General features: G+C 39.7%; 1 protein-coding gene across 1 annotated transcript in view; it reads left to right on the top strand.

The window, feature by feature from the left end:
- The window catches only part of LOC129092135 (protocadherin-15-like), a 130,135-nt gene that overhangs the window by 42,834 nt on the left and 61,849 nt on the right, over positions 1-25,452 (top strand). Inside the window, exons 10-17 of the mRNA XM_054599942.1 lie at positions 2,440-2,646; positions 5,545-5,679; positions 8,703-8,852; positions 10,362-10,555; positions 11,448-11,580; positions 11,867-11,946; positions 16,936-17,029; positions 21,474-21,602. Coding sequence (XP_054455917.1) covers positions 2,440-2,646; positions 5,545-5,679; positions 8,703-8,852; positions 10,362-10,555; positions 11,448-11,580; positions 11,867-11,946; positions 16,936-17,029; positions 21,474-21,602 — 1,122 coding nt within the window. The remainder of the gene's footprint in view (positions 1-2,439; positions 2,647-5,544; positions 5,680-8,702; positions 8,853-10,361; positions 10,556-11,447; positions 11,581-11,866; positions 11,947-16,935; positions 17,030-21,473; positions 21,603-25,452) is intronic.

The following is a 25,452-nucleotide window of genomic DNA, read 5'->3' as shown; positions in this document are numbered from 1 at the left end:
GCTGTTTACCGGGGAGTATAGCTGGGGAGCATAGAGATGAGAGGAAAGAGCTGATTTCCACGAGAGGAAGAAGGTGACGGGAGATGGATCATATGAGAGGCGTTTTGCATTTCTTCAGGTGGATTGTGCATAGCTAGGGGAATGGAGAGAGTTCAAAGGGGGAGCAGGAAAACACCAAGATAGATGGAGAGATGGCTGTGGAGGATGGCACTGTAGGAGACTTATCTACCTCACTCATAAAGAGGGGGAGGGACCGTTGCTCAAGGACTCCAAGGGGCAGGGAAGTGAGAATTAGACTTTGGTATCTTGAGAGGGCTCTGATGCAGCGCAGTATGTGGTGCACATAGCTTATGCTTTAGAAGATAAAAAAGCAGTGATGGAATGAGCTGCAGCATCTCAAGCACATTTTGGAAAACACATCTGTTGGTCTTCAAAAGTCATGATTTATCCTGATCGAGTCAGAATGTCTGTGTTGAAATGTTAAAACAAGTGACAATGGCAGATGAAGGAAAAGAAAAAAAGAGATCCAGTATGGCACTCTAGGAATGATTGAGTCAGGACAGGAATCAAGATTAATGAACAATGACTTTTGGTAGCAGTGAATCTCCTCCAGGTTCCTGTGTTGTATCCGTGGAGCACAGGTCATTTAGCTCTGCCTCCCAGAAATAGGGACACCGCTAAAGAGCCAAATCACCAGGGAACACTGTAAACTTACATCCCGTCTTTTCTCTCGCAGACAAAAATGTGTGTCAATGTCGAGAAAATGAGCCGAGAAGAAGCCAGGGCGCACACACTTTGTCTGTCAATGACACCACTTTTCCCTCCGGTGTTTTGTGTGAGCAGATTGGATCTACGGGTCAGTGCAGTGTGGGGTGCTTTATTATCACTCAGATAAGGGAAAAAGGTAGAAGATGTTTGGAAAAGATAGGCTGGCATTACATAGTGATGCCAATAAAAATATCAACTGGAGTGAAACTCAACTTGATGTGCCAAAACTGCAAAAGAGTGTAGCAGGGCTCTGCATCATGCGATATACTCTCGAGAAAATACAGAGGGTTTTTTTTTTTTGGGCCCAAGCCCTTTCCTGTTTAGCTGTTGAACTATATTCTCCTGTTGCAATCGGTTCTCTGCAACACAAGCCCAGTGAAATTGAGCTAATGTGCAAAATTAGTTCCAGGTCATGGCTTAAACTGATGTCGCCTCACTCCCCCCTCTCCATCTGTATTTTCAAAGCCTTAATGTTTCTGAAGCATCCCAGTGTGGGAGCCAGTAGTGACATATGTGTGGAGGGGAAAGATTGCAGTGACAGCCTGGCCAGACCACATTCATCTGCTCTGCTCTCACCGGGCTGGTTTAATTCACAACTCGGGTTGAAGTGCAGTTGAAGAGCTTGGACAACACACATTTTGATTTGTGGTGAGGTACTGAGCTACTTAAGCAGTCATGTCACCAACTGTGCTGGAAAATGAGGGGAAAGTGCTGTTTTCTTTCTGGTGATTGTGCGAAACAGTTTGGTCCGTGTTCCAGTGAACATGGCACAAATACAAACCGGTTTTGGATTCAGGTGAGTCAACATTTCATTAATGCCTTGTTGTGTATCGCTCTGGAAATGTATGTACAAGTTGCTTTGTAACATATAGTTTGTCCAGTGACCTTGCATGTTTTAGTATTTGTAATATTTTTTAGATTAAGAAAGTATACTGACTACAGGTGGTATATCTTGGTGCACATTGCTGGTTTTCTTATGAACTGACTTTTTCCTGATTCAGAAATATCAATCTTACTATTTATATCAACTTGCAATGTGACATTTAAATATATTGTGTTCCACGGCTGGAAGCTGCATGTCAGTTTTTGGAGAAAGATATTAATGTTCCGAAGAGATGTCAACTAGGATTTTGTCTTATAAGACTGTTCCATGGTTCATTCAAGCTTTTTAGGCAAAACAGAGACACTGTACGGAAACTCACAGGATTCAGCTCAGTCGAGTTAATGGAGACAGTCCAAGCTGGACACAAGTGCTAGAACCCTCATTTATTAGTCAATTCTGGCACTGACTTACTGAGTAATATTTCATCGAGCCTCCTTCCATCACTGGTCACCCACTCGACGGTGTAGCAAGAGCCACTAATTACTGCCTCTGCCCGACAAATGATGGTATTTGCGTTAAGTGCTCTGGTAATTACTAGGGCCTAATCCAAAGTGGACCCCTGATTAAATTTAGTCAATGTAGCTTTTTGTAATTAAAATGACACTCGGAGAAATTATGTCTTTCTGTCTTTGTGCCTGCGTAAGAGTTGGGACAGCATAACTTTCATCATCCAACTTCTTATTAGTACTTCCTAATACATTTCCAGCAATAAATTAATACTTCCTTACAGGCTTGTTGGTCTTTGACTTTCACTCTCTCTTTGCTCTTTTTTTTCGTTTTCATTTCAGGCTGAACAGGACAACGGTCACCCCCTCCCAGCCTATGCTGACCTCATTATCGAAATCCTGGACGAGAACAACCAGGCACCATATTTCCAGTTTGTCACCTATCAGGGCTATGTGAGTGAGTCCTCCCCAGTGGGCACGACCATCTCAGCCAGTGCCAACCTCACTGCCCCTCTGGGAATCATCGCTCTGGATAATGACATTGAGGAGGTAGAGAGAAAGGGCCTTTATCCGGCCATGCTCACTGTTGCCTACACTTTACACATGTCCACCCATGCGTGTTTCCAGACAAACACCAAGCGCTCGTAGTGCATTGATTAAATATTGATTGAAGGTCCACATTTATTTATGTGTTTTTGTTGTGCACTCACAAAAAGTAACACGCACATTCACGAGTTGTTCTCCTGCTGTTATTTTCTCCTTGTTGTAGCTGGCTCCTGGTGATACACCTGTAGGTAAAGGGGGTTGCTTATAGGTGCAATGACACACACACACACACACACACACACACACACACACACACAGAGTGTAATTTAGGGATGTCCCGATCAAGTTCTTTTCTCTTACTCCTTATCTAAAATTTTTGTCCTTTTCAATATTGAGTATCTGTTGAGGGATTATTCCAATATTTATATTTTCCTGCATTATAGAGCAGCACTTGATAGCTTGAAATGAAGAGAAAGAAGGAGTGTCAGTGTGGGGAAGGTTTGGACAGGATTTTGAGAACTTATCTTCATCTCCACTTGCTGAAGGTCCAATGCATTTGTTTTGTTTTGTTTTGTTTTGTGTACATGAAAAGTACTTTCTTCGCCCGCTGTGACAAAATATTAGTTTGGATATCAATAATTGAATCAGATGTCTGCTGTTTAGTTGCCCATAAACTAGTCCTGGGCAATTTTGGGAAAATATTGAATTGATATTTTTCTGACAGATATTACGATTGCTATTCTTTTTCTGATATCATTTTTAAGTAAAGCCTTAGTTAAGTTTAGTTGTTGGTGGGCGTATAAGCAATCGCCTTACGCCACTTCTGATAGGTGAGCATAATTGTCACATAAGGAGGATGACAGGAGTTTGTAAAACCATAAAGCCTCTTATAGATGAGCTGCCAGTTGCCTCAAAAGTAGAGAGAGTAGCTTATTGCAGCGTGCCTGAAGCTGAGCAGCTCAGAGTTGGCTTGAATTGAACTGCGAAGGTGGACGTAACTGTGGAAGTGGGTGCATAAGAAATCCCACTATTATTAATTTATTATTATTCATATTAATGTATGGAGATGGACATGACAGTCCCTGTCCGTGGCATTATCAGTATTAATTTAAAAGTATGATACTGACTGACTACTTCACCCTATAGATAACATAAATTGTGCAAGAAATTTGTTTTCTCTTTCTCTCTAATAAGTCAAAAGCTGATATCATAAAGATAATGAAAACCAACTAGATAGAAGTGGAGATATGTAATAAATTGACAAAAGCATAATAATAAAACCAAAATCAGCAGCAGTGATAGCAAAATACACATAACACTGCAAATGAATATGAATTAAGGCTCATCTCCAACAACAGTTTAAACCCCTGGGTCGGGCACACTGCAGAACTAATTGCATTGTTTGAAATAATGATTTTGATTTGAAAATCAATAAATATTTTAGCCCTACTCTATGCTACGCATTAAAAGTGGTTTCAGCTTTTTGTACATTTTAAAATTGGGACGGGATACCTGGAGCACAATAAGTTACTATAAACAAAAGATCAGAAGTGGATAGGGTTTACTTTGCCAATACTGATCCATTAAAAAAGCCTCGATCAGCTTGATTCCTACTTTGAAAATTGTCTCGGGACATCCCTACTTTATATTCATGCATCACACAAACCGAGAGCACTCATCACTGCTGGAGACATCCTAAACAACTATTTGTCAGCTTTCCAGTGTGTTCGCAACAGCAGAAATTATATGTTTTCTGTTGTTTCGAAATTTCGTAAACTGCGTATTAAATGCTCTGCAGCTCTCCGGTAATGATTGGTGTGTGTAGATTAATCCAGCTGATGCACTGACTTTTATATCCTAATGGGAGTGTGTGTTTGGAGTGTTTTGCTGTGCTGTGTTGTTCGTCTTTCTATGCAGATGGATGTTTTGCTGTGTGTTTCTGCAGTTTCTTCAGTAAAAAAGCTATACAATGATTCTCCGACTATACTCTTTCAAAAGATTTTCGTTTTTATATAATAAATGTATTGTTGGTTGTGTGGTAGTTGGATGAAGTGGGTGTTTTAATAGATTTTAATAGAATTTAACAAACGGTGTGATTGTGTGTCCGCATGTTTGTTTGTTTGTCACCAGTCACAGTGTAGAACGCATTGAATTCCCCTGTACCCTGACTGCACTGATATATTTGTATTTGAATGGGTGGAAACAAACAGTCGCACCCACAGTCAAAACAAATGACTTCTACCTCTAGTTCATCTTTCAAAATATCCCTTTACTCTGTCTTTGGAGAAGATTAACAAATCAAAGTGGGGTGGAAACAGAGATAATGAAAATCAATAAGCCACCCAGTCCTGATGTTTACCAAACTCTCTAAAGAGGATTCATTGATCGATGTGAATCGAAGCCGACTCGCAGCAATGGACCACAGTGAACTCAAGGTTTATTTGTTAACGGGGTCTTAGCACGGCAGACATGACACATCTTTAGTAAATGTCTCTTTTTGAAAGTGTTTGAAAATGTAATATGAAAACGTTACAAAAGCTGTAGAACTCAAACCTTTTAACGGCCGCTTAATGTGCACAATATTTTTCCCTGAAAAGAAGCCGAGGCTGTAATGGGTCTATGTCATTTAAGCAGAAGTAATTTCCTCTTTTCTTTTCTTTAGTGAGACTATCATGTTAAAAATACATTGGTTTCTAGTTTTGTCCTCAGCTCTTCCTCCACTGTGTTCTGAAGACTGATGAGGAACCTGCCAGCAGATTACTATTTCAACTCTTTCACAGATCAAAATGTACTGTTTGATAGGTTTTCTCAGCCCCACAGCTGCGGCTTTGGAAAAAATATGATGAAACACTCATGTCACTATGGTAACGTATTTCTTTTTGTATATCTTTCTTTTGGAAGACGAAAGACCCTATGCTGAAGATTACCCTGAATGACTACACCACGATCTTCAGCCTGACCCCAACTGGGGTAATCCGCCACCTGAAGCTCATCAAACCTGTGGACCGGGAAAAGCAGATGGCCTATACATTCACGGTGAGGCCCAGAATTCAGTGGAAGCGCTCTGCAAGACAGCACTACAGCCCTTCGACCTACGTCTCCTATTCTGCGTATATTAATAGAAGTCACAGGTTAGCTCTATACCAGGAGGCACTTGCAGATACAAAGCTGCCATGACACTTGTAAAGCAATATGACCTTTATCAGGAGTCACATAGCAGTGAAGGTAAACAGTCTGTTCACTTGAATTTCCAAATTTCCATCAAAAGGTAAACCGCAGGAACATATCAGAAAAACATTGTATCTTATGTTGATATTACTTTGCACCATTTAGAGCTACATACTGTAATTGAAGAAAACTAGTTTCTATAGACAAAGCACAATTAAAAATAAAGAACCCATCTTCACCAGTTTGACAACACAAAGAGAAAATAAACTGCAAATAAATCACAAGCAAGTAAATAAACACATTCTCCCGTTTGACAGCAAATGTAGTCTAGAGCGAATAGGCTGAAAATATAGAAAACACCAAAAAGCATGTTGTACAGAACACAACAGACAACAACAAAATGTCTGATACAATAATAAAAACTGTTCAATAGATTTTACATTTTTAAAAACCTGTTCATTGTAATCCTAACATTTTGACTGTATGATTCATATTATTTGACATATTGGCTTGTTCAGTATTAGCTTGATAAATAATTTCCACTTTGATGTGAAGGTTTTGCTATTTGCTTGTATTTGTAGTATATTTCTGTTTTGTCCTGTCAAATTGATAAATTTGTTTCTTAATTGGCTTGTGTTTTTCTACTTGCTTGTGGTGCAAATGAAAGTCGTGCCATATCTATACATTCTACAGTACAAATTTAACGTGGTTACAAATAATTCAAACACTCACACTAACAAATCTCTCAACTAACGCTTGGCGAGAAGGCACCCAATATGTCAAACTATTCGTTTAAAGCAACATATTAAGAGTGTATTTTGTGGGAACTCTCTAATACTTTGATATATGAGATGGAACTGAACTCTGCATCTACCTTCATGTTCCATTAGGATTCTGTCGTTGATTACTTAATCTTTGAAATGTTTTATTAATATTCTTGCTATATGGTGTTTTAACTGGACTTGTTTCAGTTTCTTATATTACTGCTGTTACATTGACGTCAACAGCGTGGTTTACCAAAGTGACTTGTTTCTGCGCTGCTGCTCAGCATCTTGTGAGATACAGTATTTCACTACATCCAGGGGTATTCTTCTGGTTGAGAGAGCATCAGCAAACCAACAGAGAGCTCTGTGGGAATGGTTCTCTGGAGTTGGAGTTTCTGAAGAGGGAGGATTTGGATCCCTGTACATTCAGATGTAATGCTAAGTTTGGATGGGGTTTGTTTGGACGTCAACATTTATATATCAGGTATGATATGTTTACTGTGTGTGTGGAAAGTTGATGTGCACAGGGTTGTTTATCTATTTACAACCTCCATTCATATTTATTATACAGTGGTTTTCTCTCCTGTTTGGGGAATGAGGATCTTAAACGCTGGTTTTGTTTATTTTAAGCTCAGGATACATTCTGAATGCTCATTACAGTGAGAGCTGGCAGTGTGCCTCGGCTTTGCAGTTTTCAGAGGGCACCATGAACACAGCACAATGTCCTGAATAAAAAAGCAGTTTTTCCACCTTGTTACTGGTTGGGAAAGACAGTGACCAAAGCAGGACCAGTGAAACGGTCTCTTCTCTTGTGTCATAGAGAGGTGTGTTGGACCAGAAACTGAATTTAATGAAAGATTCATGAATTTTGAAAACTTGCTGCGTTCAAAGAAATTCTCAGTCAGCTGTCTTTTAACAGCTTTTAACAACCAAGCAAGGTTGGATTATGGTGTTGTAATTGGCTATATCAGCAGATATGTCAAGTGAATGCAATGTTTTCTGAGTTCTTGCTAAATCTCGTTAACACAGTGTTTATACGATGATGGCATTGATGCTTTGAAAGTTGTACTTTGGCTTTCTCAAGATGATGTTATTTCAGAGATTGTCATTGAGGGAAATTTTGCATGAACGCTAGCATCAAATCAATTGTATAATTACCCTGCGTATCCTGCACTGAAGGGAGACTGAGCACACATTTCTAATTAAGATAAATATCAGCCTTCAGAGATTATTATGTTTATGCTTTGTGTCATATCTGTCTGTTTGTGTGTGTGAAAGAGGAAGAGAGGGATGAAGAGCTAGGCTTGACATTTGCCATTTGTTCTGTGTATGTGAGTGTTTGTGCAGGGACGTGTCAGCATGTGTATAAGTATGGAGTACCTATACATACAGTTGTGATGACTCAGTGAATCCAAATCCGTTTTCTCTCTTGGCTCCCAAAAAGTGTCTGGCATCTCTCTCCTGGGGCTGGCTGAAAAACAGAGACACTGTTTGATGTGAGAGAAAGTAGATGCTGTTGTGTATGTTATCATGCATTTCTGTACAACACCTTCTCTGTGAATGTGAAGCAGCTACTGAAGGCACCGTCCTGATGCACAGCAAAACCAGCAAGACATAATTTCCATTTCAGCACTAAGTGAAAATGTTTTGTGGAAAAGCCATTTCCCCAACAGAAACATGGATTTCTCGCTGCTGTTGTTCCTACACAGTTGTTGTTCCTACACTTCATTTGTTGCTCAACTTGTACCATTTTCTTTCTCCCTGCCAAGTTCTGGAGATCAGAGCTGGCAAGGACAAATGAACATGCAGTTTGCTCAGTGTGCAAACTGTCCTTTAGGCAGGCTTTATATTCTACAAGCTCTCTCCTCTCATCTATTTTAAAGGCACTTCCAATTAAGGGTATTACAAATAAACACATGCAAAGGCAAAGTGTGAGTGACTTAATGGTGGTGGCAGAAACAAGTTGCAGTTTGACTCGTTGTCTTATCAAAGAAAAACAGTCCTGAAAGCATAAGCCTGAATAAAATAATCAGCTTCCTGTGATTTATTTCAACGGCACAGACTTTGTTTTCTTGTCCTCCAGTTTCTAAAGCTACAATATGTATTTTCTCCTTCTCGTGTTTACAGATGGTGGCATCAGATGGCGTCCAGCAGAGTATCCCAGTAACTGTCAACATCCTGGTCATTGACGCCAATGACAATACGCCCAGGTTTCCTGAGGTCTCCTACAGCGTTGAAGTCTTCACAGACATGCAGCCCGGGGAGACGGTCTTACAGGTTCACAATCCAACAGTCGTTCTCTTGCCTTTCTTTTGCTCTGCCATCCTGACTTACACCTCGGTCTTTGTCCCCGTCCCGGCACAGAATCTCTCACACACACATTCTTTCATTCTCAAAGTAAAAAAAACACAACAATCCGGTGCCAGATTACCGTTCCCTTGGTCTCATCTGCAGTCATGACAGGCGAGTCGGAGAGATTGTTTCTCTCCATCCACAATGCACAGGCATGGGAAACCTTTTACCCAGCAGAACAACTGCTGCCATGACTGAAGTGAATGCATTGTGGTAGGCATCAGTGATGACAATTTATCAATCTTTACACTAACATTAAAATTATTTTTAAAGCAGGATTTTTGATTGTTTTGATGCATGTTATGTATTAGAAACATTTTTTGCTTAATTTCATTAGAACACCGGCTTTAAAGGTCAGGATCGTTCCTCTTTATAGACTGGCATATACACATACTAAAACCAACTAAAGCAAGCTTTCATGGACATACACAGGACAAGTGTAAGGACGTTGGAAGGCACAATGTAAGTCCATAACCCCATTCTGCTATATCTATTAATGTGGAGCTCCATCATTTCATCGTCTCGTATTTAATAGTTGGAGCAGGATCTTTTCGTCCTTCAGTTGATCTGTCCCCTCAGCACAGCATCTCCAAAAAAAATGTCAGAGCCTGAAAAGGTCAAGTTTGATCTGTCTTAAAAATCCGCCATTTCGCCCTCCCTGAAATGAGGCCAGGGGTCACAGAGTGTCTGGCATGACCGCTTAACCGATTTTTATAAGCCGTTTATGAGAGCTGCAGGCCCCTGGAGGTTGCTGCTGCTTATTTGATGCTACAGCTTTTACTCCAACATCAGGAGCATGAAAAAGGAGGTCTGGGCAGCTTGGATTAAAGTTTCAAGGCCTTAAAGATAAGAAGCCAACTACACCAGAGTTCATAATTACAAGCAGCGGGATGCCCTAAATAATGGGCTTGAAGGGAATTGTGGCTGCTTCCTTCATTTCATACCATACTGTGCAAGACATTATATATATTTATTTATTTATATTTTGCTTTTTTCATCTTCAGCAGATGTCTTTCCACATCTGTTTAACCCATCTCATATAAAAGGTAGCATGGAATTAATTCCATCCAATTTAAACTGTAATCACAAGGGGTGAGTATATTGCAACCAGCGGGAAAAAAATGGTCAGATTGCAATCCAATAGTGTGTGTATTTTTAGCTAAATGCCAACCAGTTGTTCCTATCTTCACATGAAACAAAGGTCATGTTTCTATTAGTTCATAAAAGGGCACCAAAATGTATTCTACTATGAGCTGGCAACTTGACTGAAGTCAGTCATAACCCCCTACTGAGAAATATGTACTGCTTGACCGGTTCAGTAGGCACGTTGCTGTCAGCTGTGCAGAACTCCACTTGCAAAACTACAAAGTATGGATAGAAGTATCAACGTATTACAATGTGTATCCCTCTCTTTCTCTCCCTCTGTTCTTCCAGTTAACAGCAACAGACGCTGATGAGGGACTGAATGGTCTGGTGACCTATGAGATACTGGCTGGTGACCAGGGACATTTCATCATTAGCAATCGCACTGGACGCATCACTGTTGCGCCTGGTGTCACTTTAACTGTTGGACGATCTTACGCACTCACTGTCAAAGCCTCTGACAATGCACCAGAGACCCAGAGAAGGTATTTAACAGCAGTTCTCTTCTTACGTTTGATTTATTTGAACACTAAAAATGTTTTCATCAATAGAATGAAGCAGATTTGTTCTACTTGTTTCAGGACTCAAGGTTGCAGAGGAGTTACCAGCATATGTTGTTTCACAAGTCTTATTTAATATGTGTTCATAGTAATTCACAAGATTCTGGGTGACGTGAAAAGTTTTCTCTTGGCTGAATTATAAAGACATTACAATTCTCACAAGCTTTTGTGATTCAAACAACAGATGGTCCTGCTCCATCTAACACTGATTCTGGTTTGAGGTATCTCATACATTGTCTATTGTTTAGCTTGTGATTAAAAACAAAGAATTCATTTAGTGCAAAAGCAAAACAGACAAACTCATAGACATTGTAGACATTGTAGTTGAGGGTGGAAGAGGTGGCGTCTTTGATTTCACCAAGTAAAACAAAGCCTGGCAAAGACACATTAAAGCTGGCCAGGATTGAAACAAGCTACAGCAGGCTACAGGTTGACATAATGGCGCTTTGTACTTCACTAAATGGTAACTGCACTTGTCAGATCATCTTTCAATGAATGTGCCTTCATAACAGTTCAACAAAAGATGTCTCACACAATGAATGAGTAAACAATGAACACAGTCAGTCCCATTTGCATGCGTACAACTGAGAACAAGCAGGGAAATTTTAAGCCGAACAATAAAAATCATGAATGAAAGGCCTCTTTTGTGTTTGATATCCCACTTAAAATGAAAACCCGTTGAGTTTTTTCTCTTTTTTGCAATCCAAATGATATTTTCTGAACATTCTTATTATGTTTTGGGCATAGTACTTCAGAGTGGCTCAACAGGTTGTAAAAGTGCGGTCAGTGGGCTGATGTGTGCTTTTCTTTTTACCAGGAGCTCCATCACTACTGTGTACATTGAGGTTTTGCCTCCCAACAACCAGAGCCCCCCACGCTTCCCTCTGCTCACCTACAACCTTGAAGTCAGCGAGGCCATGAGGTTAGGAGCTATTCTGCTCAATCTGCAGGTGAGTCACTGACCCACAAACCACACACACACACACACACACACACACACACACACACACACACACACACACACACACACACACACACACACACACACACACACACACACACACACACACACGACATATTTAATACATTAAGGTATACTGTAGATCCAGCCAGCAACATACTTTTGCTTTTTCTCTCACATTACACTCTCCAGCATACATAATGCTTACCTTCATTCAAGTCACTTTAATGGCTCTATTTTATCTTTAAGATCCTGCTTTCCCTTTCCTTCCCCAGGCCACAGACAGAGAAAATGACCCGATCACATACCGCATTCTGAGTGGGGATTCCCAGAAGGTGTTCAACCTCTCTCAAACGTAAGTCCAGATATTTCTCAAGTACAGACGGGTAATCTCATCAAGGCCCACTTGAAATGGAGGGATGGTTGAGTATTTATATGGATGGATGGAAAGGCTTGTTAATTAATAATATTGAAATGGGCAGTAGGAGTATGTATTTTCTGTCTGCGTGGGTTTACTCCAGGGTCTCTCAAAAGATCAACAGCATGCAGGTTACTGTAGGGAGACTGTGAGTAGTTTGTTGGTGTGAATGTCTTTGTCTATATATGTCATTCCCCCCCACTCACAATTAATGTTGAACAGGATAGTTGTATGGGGAATGAAGGGATTGCAAAACGCTTTGCTAGTTTCCAGTCCAACTAAAATAACAAACCCCTGTCAAAGTGTTGTAGTTATTATGATATAAAAGTTCTGCAAGGGCACTCTTCAAACTCTGACATCAATTTGAGAGTTAATTGAGGTTTTTCAGGAACAAGACAAAGCTGTTGTATACAGTGGCTGCTTTATCACATGGACAAGGACAGCTCAGCTAAAAGTCTCTGATAAGCATTTGTATGTCATGTTGTTCTCTCAGGTGAAAAGGCTTCACATAGACAACAGTAATGATATGTTTTTACACAATGTTCACTGTGTTGGCAACAGAAAAGGCCCTTGAGACAGAAGAGCCGGGGTCTGACCATCATCATTAGCTTCCCTCTGATGATATAGACTGCCAGAGCGAGTGATGGTGGTGGGAATGAGAGGAGAAGGGATTGTGATGGTAGGGAGTAGATGCTGACTTGCCTATTATTGGTTTTGGCTGATTTATTAGCCAATGCATTACTTTGTTTTATGAACACTGGCGCTGGTTGTTGGCACCATCTAGAATCCCAAATGAACCAAGTTGAAAAGCAAATCAGAAAATTTGCCTCAAAGGGATTTACAATCTGTATTGCAGGAAAGAAAAAGGAAAGAAACATCAGAAATAGAGCATAGGAGGAGTCCCTCTCAAAGGAAAATGTATGGACACAAATAATAACATTAGGTTAATAGTGTGCAGATTTATAAATACAATCCTGGGAATATTATAATTATAATAATAAAGTAACCACTTTGCATCAATTTCTTTTTTTCATTCATTAATTTCGTGTAACATTTATTACGTAATTAAATGTTTCTTAGATCAGAGGTCTTTTGTTATATGATTGGTTACTTTTTGCAAAACACTCATATATGGCTCATAAAGTTTCTTTCCTGTATCATCTGAGTACCAGTATAATGAATGTCACTGATGAGCTTAATGAAAACAATCAGAGACGTACATTTTTACCAAGCGGGGACGATTCGGTCAGAGCTCCTAGAAGCTGAAAGGCAGAGTGATAAAACTTTATTAGTTCTTTTCAGGTCTTTTTTCCTCTTTCTCTCCAGCTCAGTTCCATTCTAATTCTTCTGCTGTCTGAGAGAAGACGGGGCATGAAACACCACATATTTCTTTAAAAGAAAATGTACCCCAAATATCTTACCTTACCTTACGTTTTATAATCAAAATCAGTATTTGAAAAGCCAGCCCCAGCAAGCCTTTAGTCTGGCGCAAGATAAAGGCATGAAATATTAAAGTGGTCTGTGCTTTTTACCATTAAAAAAGCAAGCTAATATGGAGGGAAGAGACGTGTGGAGACTGAAAAATGCAGGACCCTGCCAGACACGTTTCTCACTAATTGATTAAAGCCGCTTTTCTCTACATCCTCAGTCTCCAAACTATCCAAGGACGAGCTGTGTTGCAGCAGTGTTTCCCTGCCTTTTGTTTACTCTTAATCTGCTCCAGTGTTAAAAAAAAAAATGCTTCATGGAGGCATGTTTACTTTATGGCTTCATAGTTTTAATGGTAAGCAGAAACTGCGATACGATCACATTATGGGAGACTATGAATACTGCCGTTACTACTGTAATCTCTTTAACCAGAAACGACATAAATCTGGTTGAGAAGATAAACCTAACCTAAAGTTCCTTCTCCGTATAGCAGATATACTACAACCTCATCACAAGCTCTCAGCAACCTAGCAATATAATACAGCAAGCCGGAGCTGATTTTGCACATGATGAAACAAAGAATGATTAGCTGGTATGCTTGATAAGTGTGCAGTATAAAGAGCCCTTCTTCACGCTCTCATTGTTCAACCCTTCAGAACTCCAATATGATTCAGTGAAGAGATTTTCACATTTGCTGCATGTTTGAATTCAGGCTACATATGGTGCTGGCTCAATCCAGTTCTATGAATAATTAGCTCTGAAGTCTATAACATCATATAAATTGGGCAGGTTCTCCCAAATGGAAGAAGTGGGACTGCTTCAGATTCACATACCATTATGGTAGTGAGCAGGGCTCACCCTTGAGTCAGTGGCTCAGTCAGCCACCAGGCGCTATACAGAGAACATTTAGTAATGGCATACTAACAGGCAGAGGCTAGATGCGTTTTACACATCATACACAAGTCTCAAGCATTTCGAATGAAGTGCCAGGTGTGGTGGGTCCACTTAAGATGTGTCACATATTCAGTTCAGAGTACTTACAGACTCTTTGAATATTATGTTCAGTGTCGGGTTGGAACAAAATAGATCCAATATATATTCAAGTACTAGAAAAGTACCTCCTGATGACCCAATACATATACATATCAGCTGCATCAATGTATAACCTGATTGTAGTGTTTCGCACATATATTGGCCTTGGTGTATATGTCGGGTGATAAATACGAAATGTCTATAAATTAATGTGTTTCAAGTTATTTAGAAATATCTTTGGCACTATTCTTTAAATAAATGAATGAATCTAAGGGATTTGTATTGAGATTGTTAATGCTATTTTTATTTTTTTATGCTATCGGCCAATATTCGGCCAGATTTTTTACACATTAAAATATAAATTTAAATAACAGTCTCAAAAATCCAGTGTCTGTTTGGCTATAAGCTGCAGATCTTGCTGCTATTCTTTATTGTTGATGAGAACATCCAATTTGAAGCCAAAGTCTTTTTTTGTAGCACCTCAAAGTCACAAAAACCTAGAGCCCACGCCAACTTTGGTACTTGAGCCATTTCCAGTGCTCAGGTTCCGGTTGGCAACTGATTGTTCAGTTGGCAGCCGATTTTCTTGCTTCACAGAGAAATTGAAACTGAAATTGAAAAAGAGTACAGAAGAAGGTACGCCTTTTACAGCCCTTTGAGACCATACCCTGCACAGTCGGTTCTAATTAGATTGATAACAAGGGTTTGAAATCACACAATTCAAGCACAAATCTATGTCACATATTTGTCTCTGATTTCCCCTTGTGGAATAGCTGAAGTTTATCTTATCATAAAGAAGTATTTCACTGCTGGAAAGATTGTCTTCTCATAAAACAAGGCTGTGTGTGAAATAGAAAAGCGCAAATTGTTTTTTTCTGGTTGAAAATTGGCTAAGTATCCCTTTAAAGTATTCTCACCTGGCACTATCACCCTGTACATCAAGTCCCATATCAAGTCCAATTGACCATTTAGAGACCTGATCTGAGCAGAATGAAAGATTGACTTGGTGTGACTCGGATGGATAGCCTCTAACCTGCACCATTGTCGCTCTGGACAGTGCTGTTAACAGCACCCTGTCAGTCTGACAACATCTTTTCATTTGCGGCGGCTGGGGAGAAGAGGCAGGACGCTATCACACATGATCAGTGAACCTCTCAGACCCAGCCACTCGAGTGTAGTTCAGCACTCCAGCTGTAGTAAGGAACAAACTCCCCAAGCTGGCTAAGTGACATTAATCATTCTAATCGTCAGCATCGAGATCATCATTATCAGCGTAATTATGACAGTTATCACTGTATATCTTCATTATTAGATGAACATCAAAGCTCCCTGTACCTTTAGCTTCATTGAGCACAGTGTGGCCTATTTTTCTACTGGCATGCTTTTGTATAAATAAACATGAGCACAGCAGCCGGTGAAGGACGGTGTGCTGCATATTTATGGTGTTTTTAGAAAGCTGCATTTGGCCTCTTGAACCAGCGATCATCACACGTATTAGATTGAAAGCATTGTGATCACCTTAACTTGGGGCAAGTGTTTTGAAAAATAGACAACGTTGATCGAGGTTTCTGTTTATTTGCCTGTCAGGCTTTAAAGATGAGGCTCTACAGTTTGAGGGTTATGAGCCAGAGAGGCAGGAGGGAGGGCAGCGGCCAGGTTCTGCTTGGACTGTTTGGCCAAAGAAGCTTTAAATTAGAAATGTGAAGGAGCAGGGGGACAGGAGGGAATTGCAACAGGCATTAATCTAGCAGTGCGTTAAGATGCATTCGTCTTTCCTTCCATTTGTGGTTCTGGCAGAGCCTCTCCTGAGTGTGGCAGGGAAATTGTTTTGTGCATGCTGTGTATGCGTGTGTGTGTGTATGTGTGTGTGTGTGTGTGTGTGTGTGTTAATGCTCTTGCACTCACGTGTCCTGTGTGCCTGTGTGTGCAAACAAAGATAATTCAGCGTTGTGCTTGGGAATGCATCCACACTTTGTGTTTGGCGTGCCAGAGTGCCAAATTATACCTTGTGAATGAGCAGGAGGGCCACTGAGTCTGCTGCAGTCATTGGAAAGGAAACATGAATCTTTCTGTCTGTAGTCCATGTGCTTTGGGAGCAAGAGGCAGGCTACAGAGAGAGAAAGACAGAGTGGAAGCATTTAAAAGCCCACCTGCTCTAAGCCAAAAACTTATCCTCCTCTTTCAGCGACTGTGTTTTATAAATCTGTCTAATCTGGAAGTAAATAAACTCTGAAGTGCAGCCCTCTCGATCACTCTCTGTTGGAACAGCGATAAAGAATTAAAATCTTTTGTACAAATCTCTTTTAGAGAATGCTCCTTCTTCATATGACACAAATAAGTAATGCGGGATGATGACTACCAAAACCCTATATTTTGCTTCTTTTTGTGAGGTGGTTGTATTATTGTCTCTAGTTGTCAGCGTGTAATAATAATAACACAAGTGTCTTCTCTGACCTCTCTCTGCAGGATTGGCCTACTGCTTCTGGGAAAGCCTCTGGACAGAGAGACCACAGATCAGTACCGTCTGATTGTCACAGCCTCCGATGGGAACCTTGGAGGGGTGAGGCACAATCCTCTCTATTAAGCTATTGGCCTGAATCTTTGGGATCTGTGTTTGTCAAACATTTTGAAAACCTTTAGCTCATATAAGATCTTCCTTATTCATGCTTTTTAGTTCAGAAATGTAGCTTATTGAACCCAAGTGCCTTGAAAATCTAGTAGTCCGTTTGAACTCACATACTTTAATACCCTGTGATTTTGTCATAGATTACTTAAAAAACTGTCGTAGCATTAACAGTCATGTCTTTGTGCCAAACAAATGCGACACCAGAATAAAAAAGGGCTGCCTGTTAATTTAAATCCATGCTGAAATTTTGTGATTTAGTAATCTGTTGAGATTGATAAAAGCCACTGCTGAATATAATTGTGTAGGCATTAGAGTCATTTTTTTTCCCCGAGCACAGATGTGTTCATCAGTACTGACATTCAGTATATTATTAATTTCCCTTTTTTTCAAACTCGAGTGATTCTCACTTGCCAAGTATTCGGCTTTCCAATTACTAAGGCAATGGGCGAAAATGCCCTGTAATGATGTTAATGATAACTGTCAAAGCCTTAGGTACAACTAAGTGAGATTGCAAAGTAATTTTTGTACATTTAAAAGCTTGTCCGTTCCTACATCTACTGTTAAAAGTTTAAATCTAATGAACGTTTATTTTGTTGGTGTGTTTTTTATCTACAGTTAGTTTGAGCCAACAAAGCAGTTTTGCTCCACAGATGTTTAACAGTTGTTTTGAATGTAAAAAAAAAGGATTGTATCATATCAAACGTTTACATAATTAAAGAAGAATTTGTCATTTTTTAAGACAATAACAATTCTTGAGGCAAAGTTGGTGGATAGTGTTCACTGAAATGGTTTAAGAATAAGAGCAAGAGCAAGTTCAAGTTCAATTCATGGATAGATGCAAACTATTGGAAAAGTCTTTGACGAGTACAATGATTTGCTATATATATTTATATATATCAAATAATTTTATCTGAGTAGTACTGACCATAACTAATAACCAAGCTTTAATTGTTAAATGGTGGAGTTTCCCTTTATCAAACTGCTTCCCATAAGATGTCATCACGAGTAGTTGTGACTTTTGAGTGTTTGCATTCACAGAGCTGTCTCTGTAACTTAGCCTTGGGAAACAGCAGACACTGTAACTGGAAGTGAATGCAATGCTGGCTGCTCTATCTCCCACCGAGAGCAGATAATCATATAAACACTCTTAATTTAATTAGACTTCATCTCAGTTGGCTCAGTTTTCACAGCTGTCTCTCTTCCAGGCAGAGGTGAAACGTGGTTTCCTTTTAAGATGCAGTGTGATAGGTAATGAACATTAGCTGATGAGTTGTCACATGAGTGATGTCGATTACCCTGCTCTCACCTGTGCACGCACAAACATTCAGAACTGCAGCTCCTTTTTTATCTTTTGGGAGGCCACGTCTGTCAGTCAAATGGAGCTATATAAGAAGCATTATATGCTGCAGGAGTATCCCAGAACTGTAGGAGTGCAAAGTGGGGCAGAGGAGATGGACAGTGAAGGGTCAGTGAGATAAGAGCAAATAAAAGAAGACAGTGTTAGATGGGGCATCACCTCACAGAATGAGGTAACCACAAGCTGGTGCTCTTTGTCCTAATATTCATGGTCAGATTGTACAAGCAACGCCTTTTACCTGTGTAGTGTGTGTCTCTGTCCGCGTTTGCTAAACTGCTCGTCCGCAGAGTCAATTACCAACTGACTTGTGTGGGCTGAATGTCACAGCTAGGCAGAAATGCTGTCACAACAGGAAGGAAGTGGAGTGACTGAGAGGGGTAAAGGGGTTGTGTGATGTTTGGAGGTGAGGGACTCATTCAGCAAGACAAAGTGCTGCAAGGAAGGCTGTAGACAGTGAAACGATCAAAATAAGTACAGGAGGAGGGCACAGAGAGGAGAGAGCGACAGAGAAAAGGACGGGGACACCAGGGATTCTGATGTGTAATTAGCACAGAACTTTGGTAACCATGGGAACCTGACACAAAGAGAGAGGCAAGCCATCTTCGCCCCAGAGCTCTTTGAGTATTTTCAAATCTGAACACTAAGGCTTCAGCGCTTGATTATTTTGAGTATTTTACCGATTATTACATTGATTATTTGAGAAATCGATTGAGTAAAAATACTTTTGCTTTATTAAGGAGCAATAGTGAATACAGAAAAGAGAAAATAAGACAGAACCAGTAATTGGTTTCCTTTTTAGAAAAATCAACATGTGTATTGCTTTGATTTCATGCAATCATATTGTTTCATCTGTCAAATTTAAACCCATATAGTGCATTTAAGTGCCTAACTGCGTCAAGGTTTCAATGTTCCCCTCGTAAACTAAATTGTAAACTGTCAAAAATTGCACACAAACCTTTTTGTCATTTTTTAAATATTAACTTTTACATCAACTAGTGCATGGAAGAAATTGAACTAATCCGCATGGCCAGTTCAAAATCTGTATTCTCAACAGTGCAAGCTGTAATCATAACCATCAAGGAGACTCAGATCCCAAAAGGGAGGGTGGATAAAGCCGTTTCTCTTGCCCACAAAGAAGGGACTACATAACAGTCTGATAATGTCAGTCCCTGCAACATGGCTTCTGGCCAGGGTTGTCACTTGAAAGGCAAAAGCACCACCAGACACCTCTGGATCTTTCAGACAGTGAGGACAGCAGACGAGACATCACAGAGCTCCATCTAATTTATGTTAAATAAATAATAGGAGCTCATTAATCACACTCCTAGTCGTAGAGGTAGGCTTTTTTTGGGGCTTTGATAAGAACACCCACGCCAGGATGGAGATGCTAATTGGCTTCGGGTCTTCTGTGAAATTGAAAAATAAGTAGATTCCATCACCAAACTGATGGTGAGTTGCGTCCTCTTGTATCCCCGTAGTTAAAGAGAAGTATGAAGTGTGATGATTTTCAGCATGGGTTGCCACGTCAAGTGGTTCATGAAAGGACTGATTATGTACGTCTCAGAAGCTAGAACAAAGAAAACAACAAATACTGGAGGAAATCCCTACAGAGAGTGAGATAAAGGTGACCTTAACTAGGTCATTTCACTTGTGACATTGCTGCTTTGTATCTGATCTGCAAGGGTAACTTCAAACAGCTGTCTTATGGAAAGTATTTTCTCTTGCACGGGCCAACTCCTCCTTCCATCCTTCCTCACCCAGTGGAGACGATTTTATGCCATTGTTTGCATGCAGCTTCTGTTCAGTGCACTGAGCGATCATAGATTACAGAGATTCAGTCATTTTTATATGTTGATTTATAGGAGTGCTATATGTGTGTGTACAGTGTCTTTGTTTGAAACTTACCACCAGATGCTGGGGGGAATTTGCTCTGCCCAATTAGCTTTGAGATCAAACAGACATGCATAATATACATGACAAACAAAAGCATGATAAATCACTGTAAGCCTGAGTAAAATACATTCTATGATATCTTCCAATGCCATAAAAGAGTGCCTTGTTGATATGAATGTATAGAAATGGAATTCTGCATCCTCCAGAGGAAGTGGATTTGATTTTATGTTTCTATGCCCCAGATACTGGTTCCCCCAATCTTACAACCTCTTTCAGTTTACTCCTCATAATAACCACCAAAGCATCTGCCCGAGCAGGAATGTAGAAGGTCAATACACCCAGGATTAGTACACCATATTTTTCTGCACACAAAGCATTAGAGTCGGCGTTCAAATTCCACTCCGTATCATTGATAGTATGAAAGTGCTTGTAGGTGTATCCCTCCACACATTAAATTGTTGTAATATTCACTTTTACAGGGGTTGTGACACTGGCTATGTTGATGTCATTAATTGACATTAATTTGTGTTCTATGTGTCAACAAGACTAAGAGCCTCTTAGCAGCTCGCTGAGGTTGTATCGGATGGATTAAGCATAAGCAAATTAAACATTTTGCGAAGATGCGGCTGTAGTTGAAAAGTCAGAGGATCAGCAAAGTTGTTTGATTTAGCCTCTTGAACTTCGATTGTCCGTGCAAAATGTCATGGCAATCTATCCAATTAGTTGTCAAGATTGTATCTGATCTGATTCCCATCAGGTGAAATGCTAACAAAAGCTTTATCATCTGCAGAACAATGTACCGCCATAGTATTAGCTGATAAAATCATTAGCAGAAAGTGTCAAAATCACAAGTGACCATGTCTCTTTTGATAGCATAGTTGTCACTAGTGTTTGAACTGTTATAGTATACCTTTGCCGTAACAAAATATCATTTAATGAAGTCATTGCTTTTGCCTGTGGACTTCAGGTAGAAAAGCCACAGCAATAGTGACAGCTAATGGGGTTCTGATCAAAATATTGCATAAACAAGGACCAAGTAAATCTGCCTATACAGTAGATGTAGATGAGACATCAACATAAATAACATTTGTCTTTATTGTGCTCTTTGTTTATTTTATTTTTCTTTAGACATCCACTACTACTGTGAACATAGTCGTCACTGATGTCAACGATAATGACCCCGAGTTTGACCTGACCATACCCACAAATTTTACTGTCCAAGAAGAAAAGGCCAATTTGTTTGTTGGACAAGTCACGGTAAGTTTGATATCTTGTTGTTCTTTTGAAACAAATATGCTGCTGTCTCACCAACATCCACATTTCATTCTTTTTTAGCCATCCACAGTATTTACAATTTGTTCTTTTCACTGTTGTATGTCCACATATTGTTCCTCATAAATTGCACTGAGACCCAACTGTGCCTCAGTTCTCATTGTTGTTGCCATTAGAAATGTACCTGACATTTTACAACATGGCCAATGTTGTTGGCCAGATTTGTCACCTGCATCCCTGTTGACTGGCGTGGTTCAGCACCACTGAGCTGCCAGACTTCGTAATTACTGTTGTAGATTTATTGGCATGATGTTTGTCAGTGAATAAATCATGAAAAAGTGACAGAAGAAATCCTCTGCAAGTACAGTACATGCTTACAAAGTGGCCGATAAGGCAATACAATCCAGGGGGTCTTGTTTTTTTATTGCATCCATTTCTCTTCTCTTTCACGCATAATGGTGACCCCAAATCCCTGATTTTTTTTCCTAAGTCACTGTTTTAAAACATAGTTCTGAAATTAAACACAGCTCAGGAAAATGTTTTCCAACCAAGAGACATTTTGAGGGTTTTTAGCGCTGCATATTTTGTATGTATTTCACAGCACTATCTGTATCTCTGTATCTCCATCCATAAATATCGTCATCATCATTTTAGTAAGATACCTTCGAAGAGCCTTCAAAAAGCTTATGTATGCATCTGATCACTTCATGAACTCACATTTCTGATGAGATTTGTATGCTCTTCCAATTCCTTGTCATGTTCTTGTAATTGCTTATGCAAACAATACATTTGCCAAGGGTAAACAGTCACATTTGTCTCCTTTCAGGATATATACTTTTAACATTAGGCATCCCATTACATTTTTCGGGAGGTAATAAAACAGACCACCAGAAAACGTTGTGAGTTTATGAACTGTGAAATAAGACAAAAGGACATGTGAAGGAAGCTTGGTGTTTGAATGGGGTAAAGCTCTCAAGTCTTTTCCTAACAAATGCAGCCAGCAGCTAGATTAAACTGTAACCCACTGTATCTCTCTCTCTCTCTCTCTCTCTCTCTCTCTCTCTCTCTCTCACACACACTCTCCCCCTGTCCCGCTTAGGAAGGTCTTCTCAGCTATTGCCTTGCCAACTTGAGCTGAGACTGTGCTTTTCTGACTGAAAGAAAAGTACATTAAAGTACTTAGCAAAACACAATCCTGCTCTCTATGCACATGCACATAGAGAGGCTACAATTTAGCCGGTTGTAGATTGTGATCATTAGACATTTTGCTGACGGTTGACTATAGACGCTCTTCCTTTGTCTGTACTGTTACGCTGCGTTTAGGCAAAATCCTGCAATACCGTAAGATTCCTCACCATTTCTATGACAAGACCCAGATTGACTTACTTAAACTAAAGAAGTGAGCTCATATATATGTTTTGGGTCAGTGCTTAGAACAATTAAACGGTGGATTCTTTATTAGAAATGGATATTATTTTATATATTAACGATGCTTCCATCCTGCACATCGATGAAAATTTTAAAATATTCTTAAATTCTCCCCAACTTTAGCCACTTGAAAATCTTAATTATAAACTATGCTTTCCTCTGCCTTCAGAATAATTTATTACTACAATAATACTCTGCAATAACTGTACAATCCCTTTGTCTAGGATTCAATTAATCTTTATTGTATTTATTCTATTTTGATTCATTTTCTTTTTCACATCCCATTCTCATTGATATTGATTGAATTGATTTTTAGGCTTTGTTGTAAAGCACATTGAGTTGCCTTGGTTCAAAGGGTGCAATAGAAAAGGAAATATATTTTAATTACATGAGAATGACTAAAATGTGAAAACTTTAGATTTCATTCCACATTGGAAGCTGAACTCAATTATCATAGTTGAAGGCCAAGTGAATCTGAACACACTGAACCAGCCACAGTGCCATTACATTACAACCTACTACTGTTACCTGTTTCTTGTGTAACCTTATTTCATGTATATCCCCTTCGCTTAATCCTGTCATGGTGGAAAAACATTTTCCTAATTAATAATGGCAGGAGCACATACTTTAAGAGATTTCGCTCATTAAACAGTATTTGAGGAGATCAAGCCCTTTGTGATGTAGCTTCAAAACAAGATAACACTTGTGCTGTAACATAGATAACACCATGTTTACAGGAATGGTGCATGGTAATTTACTAAACAAAGGCTCTTGGTTTAATAGTTACCCCATTTCAGCCATAAAGACATGTGACCTTTAGATTCAAAATGCCATTAACTTTATGTAATGTAAATGAAAATTCCCCTTAACCACATTTTCATAGACATTTCAAGTCTCATTTGGCCTTATTAAGTCACCAACAGTAGCGTGCACCTCATATATTTTTATCCGAACATGATCAGAGTCCGAAACAGAAATAACTGAGCCTAACCCGACAGAAAGATTTTTTTTTTTTTTTTTATGTCTGAACCGAGCCAGACGCAGTTAATGTAAGCTGGAGCACTGAATTTGTGTTACCTAGATGCGTTTGTAAAAAGCCACTCCGAGTGCTGGAGCGCACTCTGGCACAAACTGGACTTTTTGTGGAGTGCTGTTGGAACGTACTGTTTGGCTATTCAGAGCACCATACTATCGTAGCGGCAGAGCGTACTTTGTGCACTCTCTCTGAGAAGACTGAGCAGCAGAGTGCCAAACACAGTGAATGTATGATGAGTAAAAATATAGAACTGTAGTCTTTTTAATTTAACAGACTCTACACAGAAGGAAAACCAGTTGTTGAATTTCAGATCTGTCAGGTTCGTACACTGTGACTCACCTCTTCAGTATTTTACTGTTTCATCACCCGGCCTGTTAGGCGGACACTGCTGTAACTGCTAGCTTTCTGTGTCTGAATAACGTTGTGTGATGTGGAGGTTTGTCATCGTTTGTCCTTTGTCCAAAAAAAAGCCATCAAATGACTGTCACATGAAGCGCTAGGTAAAATTCAAGTGGCAGAAGAAGTTATCAATAAGAGGCCGACTGCTTGAATGAAGCTGCTGTTTGTGTCTTCTCAATTATTTCACATGTAAATGTTATGTGATACTGTAAAATCAGTTCACTTTTTCCTGTAGCACCTTCAATTCCCCTGCAGAGAGGAATGATAATGCTGTCAACCACGAAGCTTCAGGCAGTTGCCAACGGTGAAGATGACTGCAGTGCAAATGCATAATGCTATTAAGTAGCTTAATACTAGCCCTAAAGCGTTTTGGATTATCGTTACAGTCATTCGAACTGGTTCCCACCTGTTCTTATTTTAGACACACTCACAGAGACTCGAGACGATTAACTAGGTTATCACAATTGACAGCATTGCTGGTTATGCTAATAGAGGTATTTGTTCTGTGACTGACAAATCCTACAACATACAAGCCCATTCTGTTTGCTCACAGCGGGGAGCCATAATCTGAGTATGCAGATGACCGGAGGACAAATCGATTAGCATTTGTGTCAGACACATCACGGAAATTGCAGAGGCTATTGAACATAATCCCGTTTATTTATTGTATAAGCAGATTCCGTGATCAAGTGAGTTTTTGCAAGCATTAATATGATGCATTTCACTTAACAGTCAACGCACATACAGTTATCACACCTTTTGGTTTGGTTTCGTGAGGCTGACAGCTTCATTTTATGTTCCAAAATTCTGTGCCCAGGGTGAAGCGAGACATCATTCTGCCTACAGTATTAGTGGGCAAATCAAACTATATTTTAGATTTCAGCATGAATCATCCAAAGCAAGATGATTATGTTTGTTTTGTAAATGTAAGAGTGAAAACACACACTGTACTATACTATATATATGAGGGCA

This window comes from Anoplopoma fimbria, chromosome 6 (genome assembly GCF_027596085.1).
Source record: "Anoplopoma fimbria isolate UVic2021 breed Golden Eagle Sablefish chromosome 6, Afim_UVic_2022, whole genome shotgun sequence".
In the NCBI taxonomy this organism is placed as follows: domain Eukaryota; kingdom Metazoa; phylum Chordata; class Actinopteri; order Perciformes; family Anoplopomatidae; genus Anoplopoma; species Anoplopoma fimbria.
The sequence above is the reverse complement of the archived record's forward strand: the minus strand, read 5'-3'. Positions and strand labels throughout refer to the sequence as shown.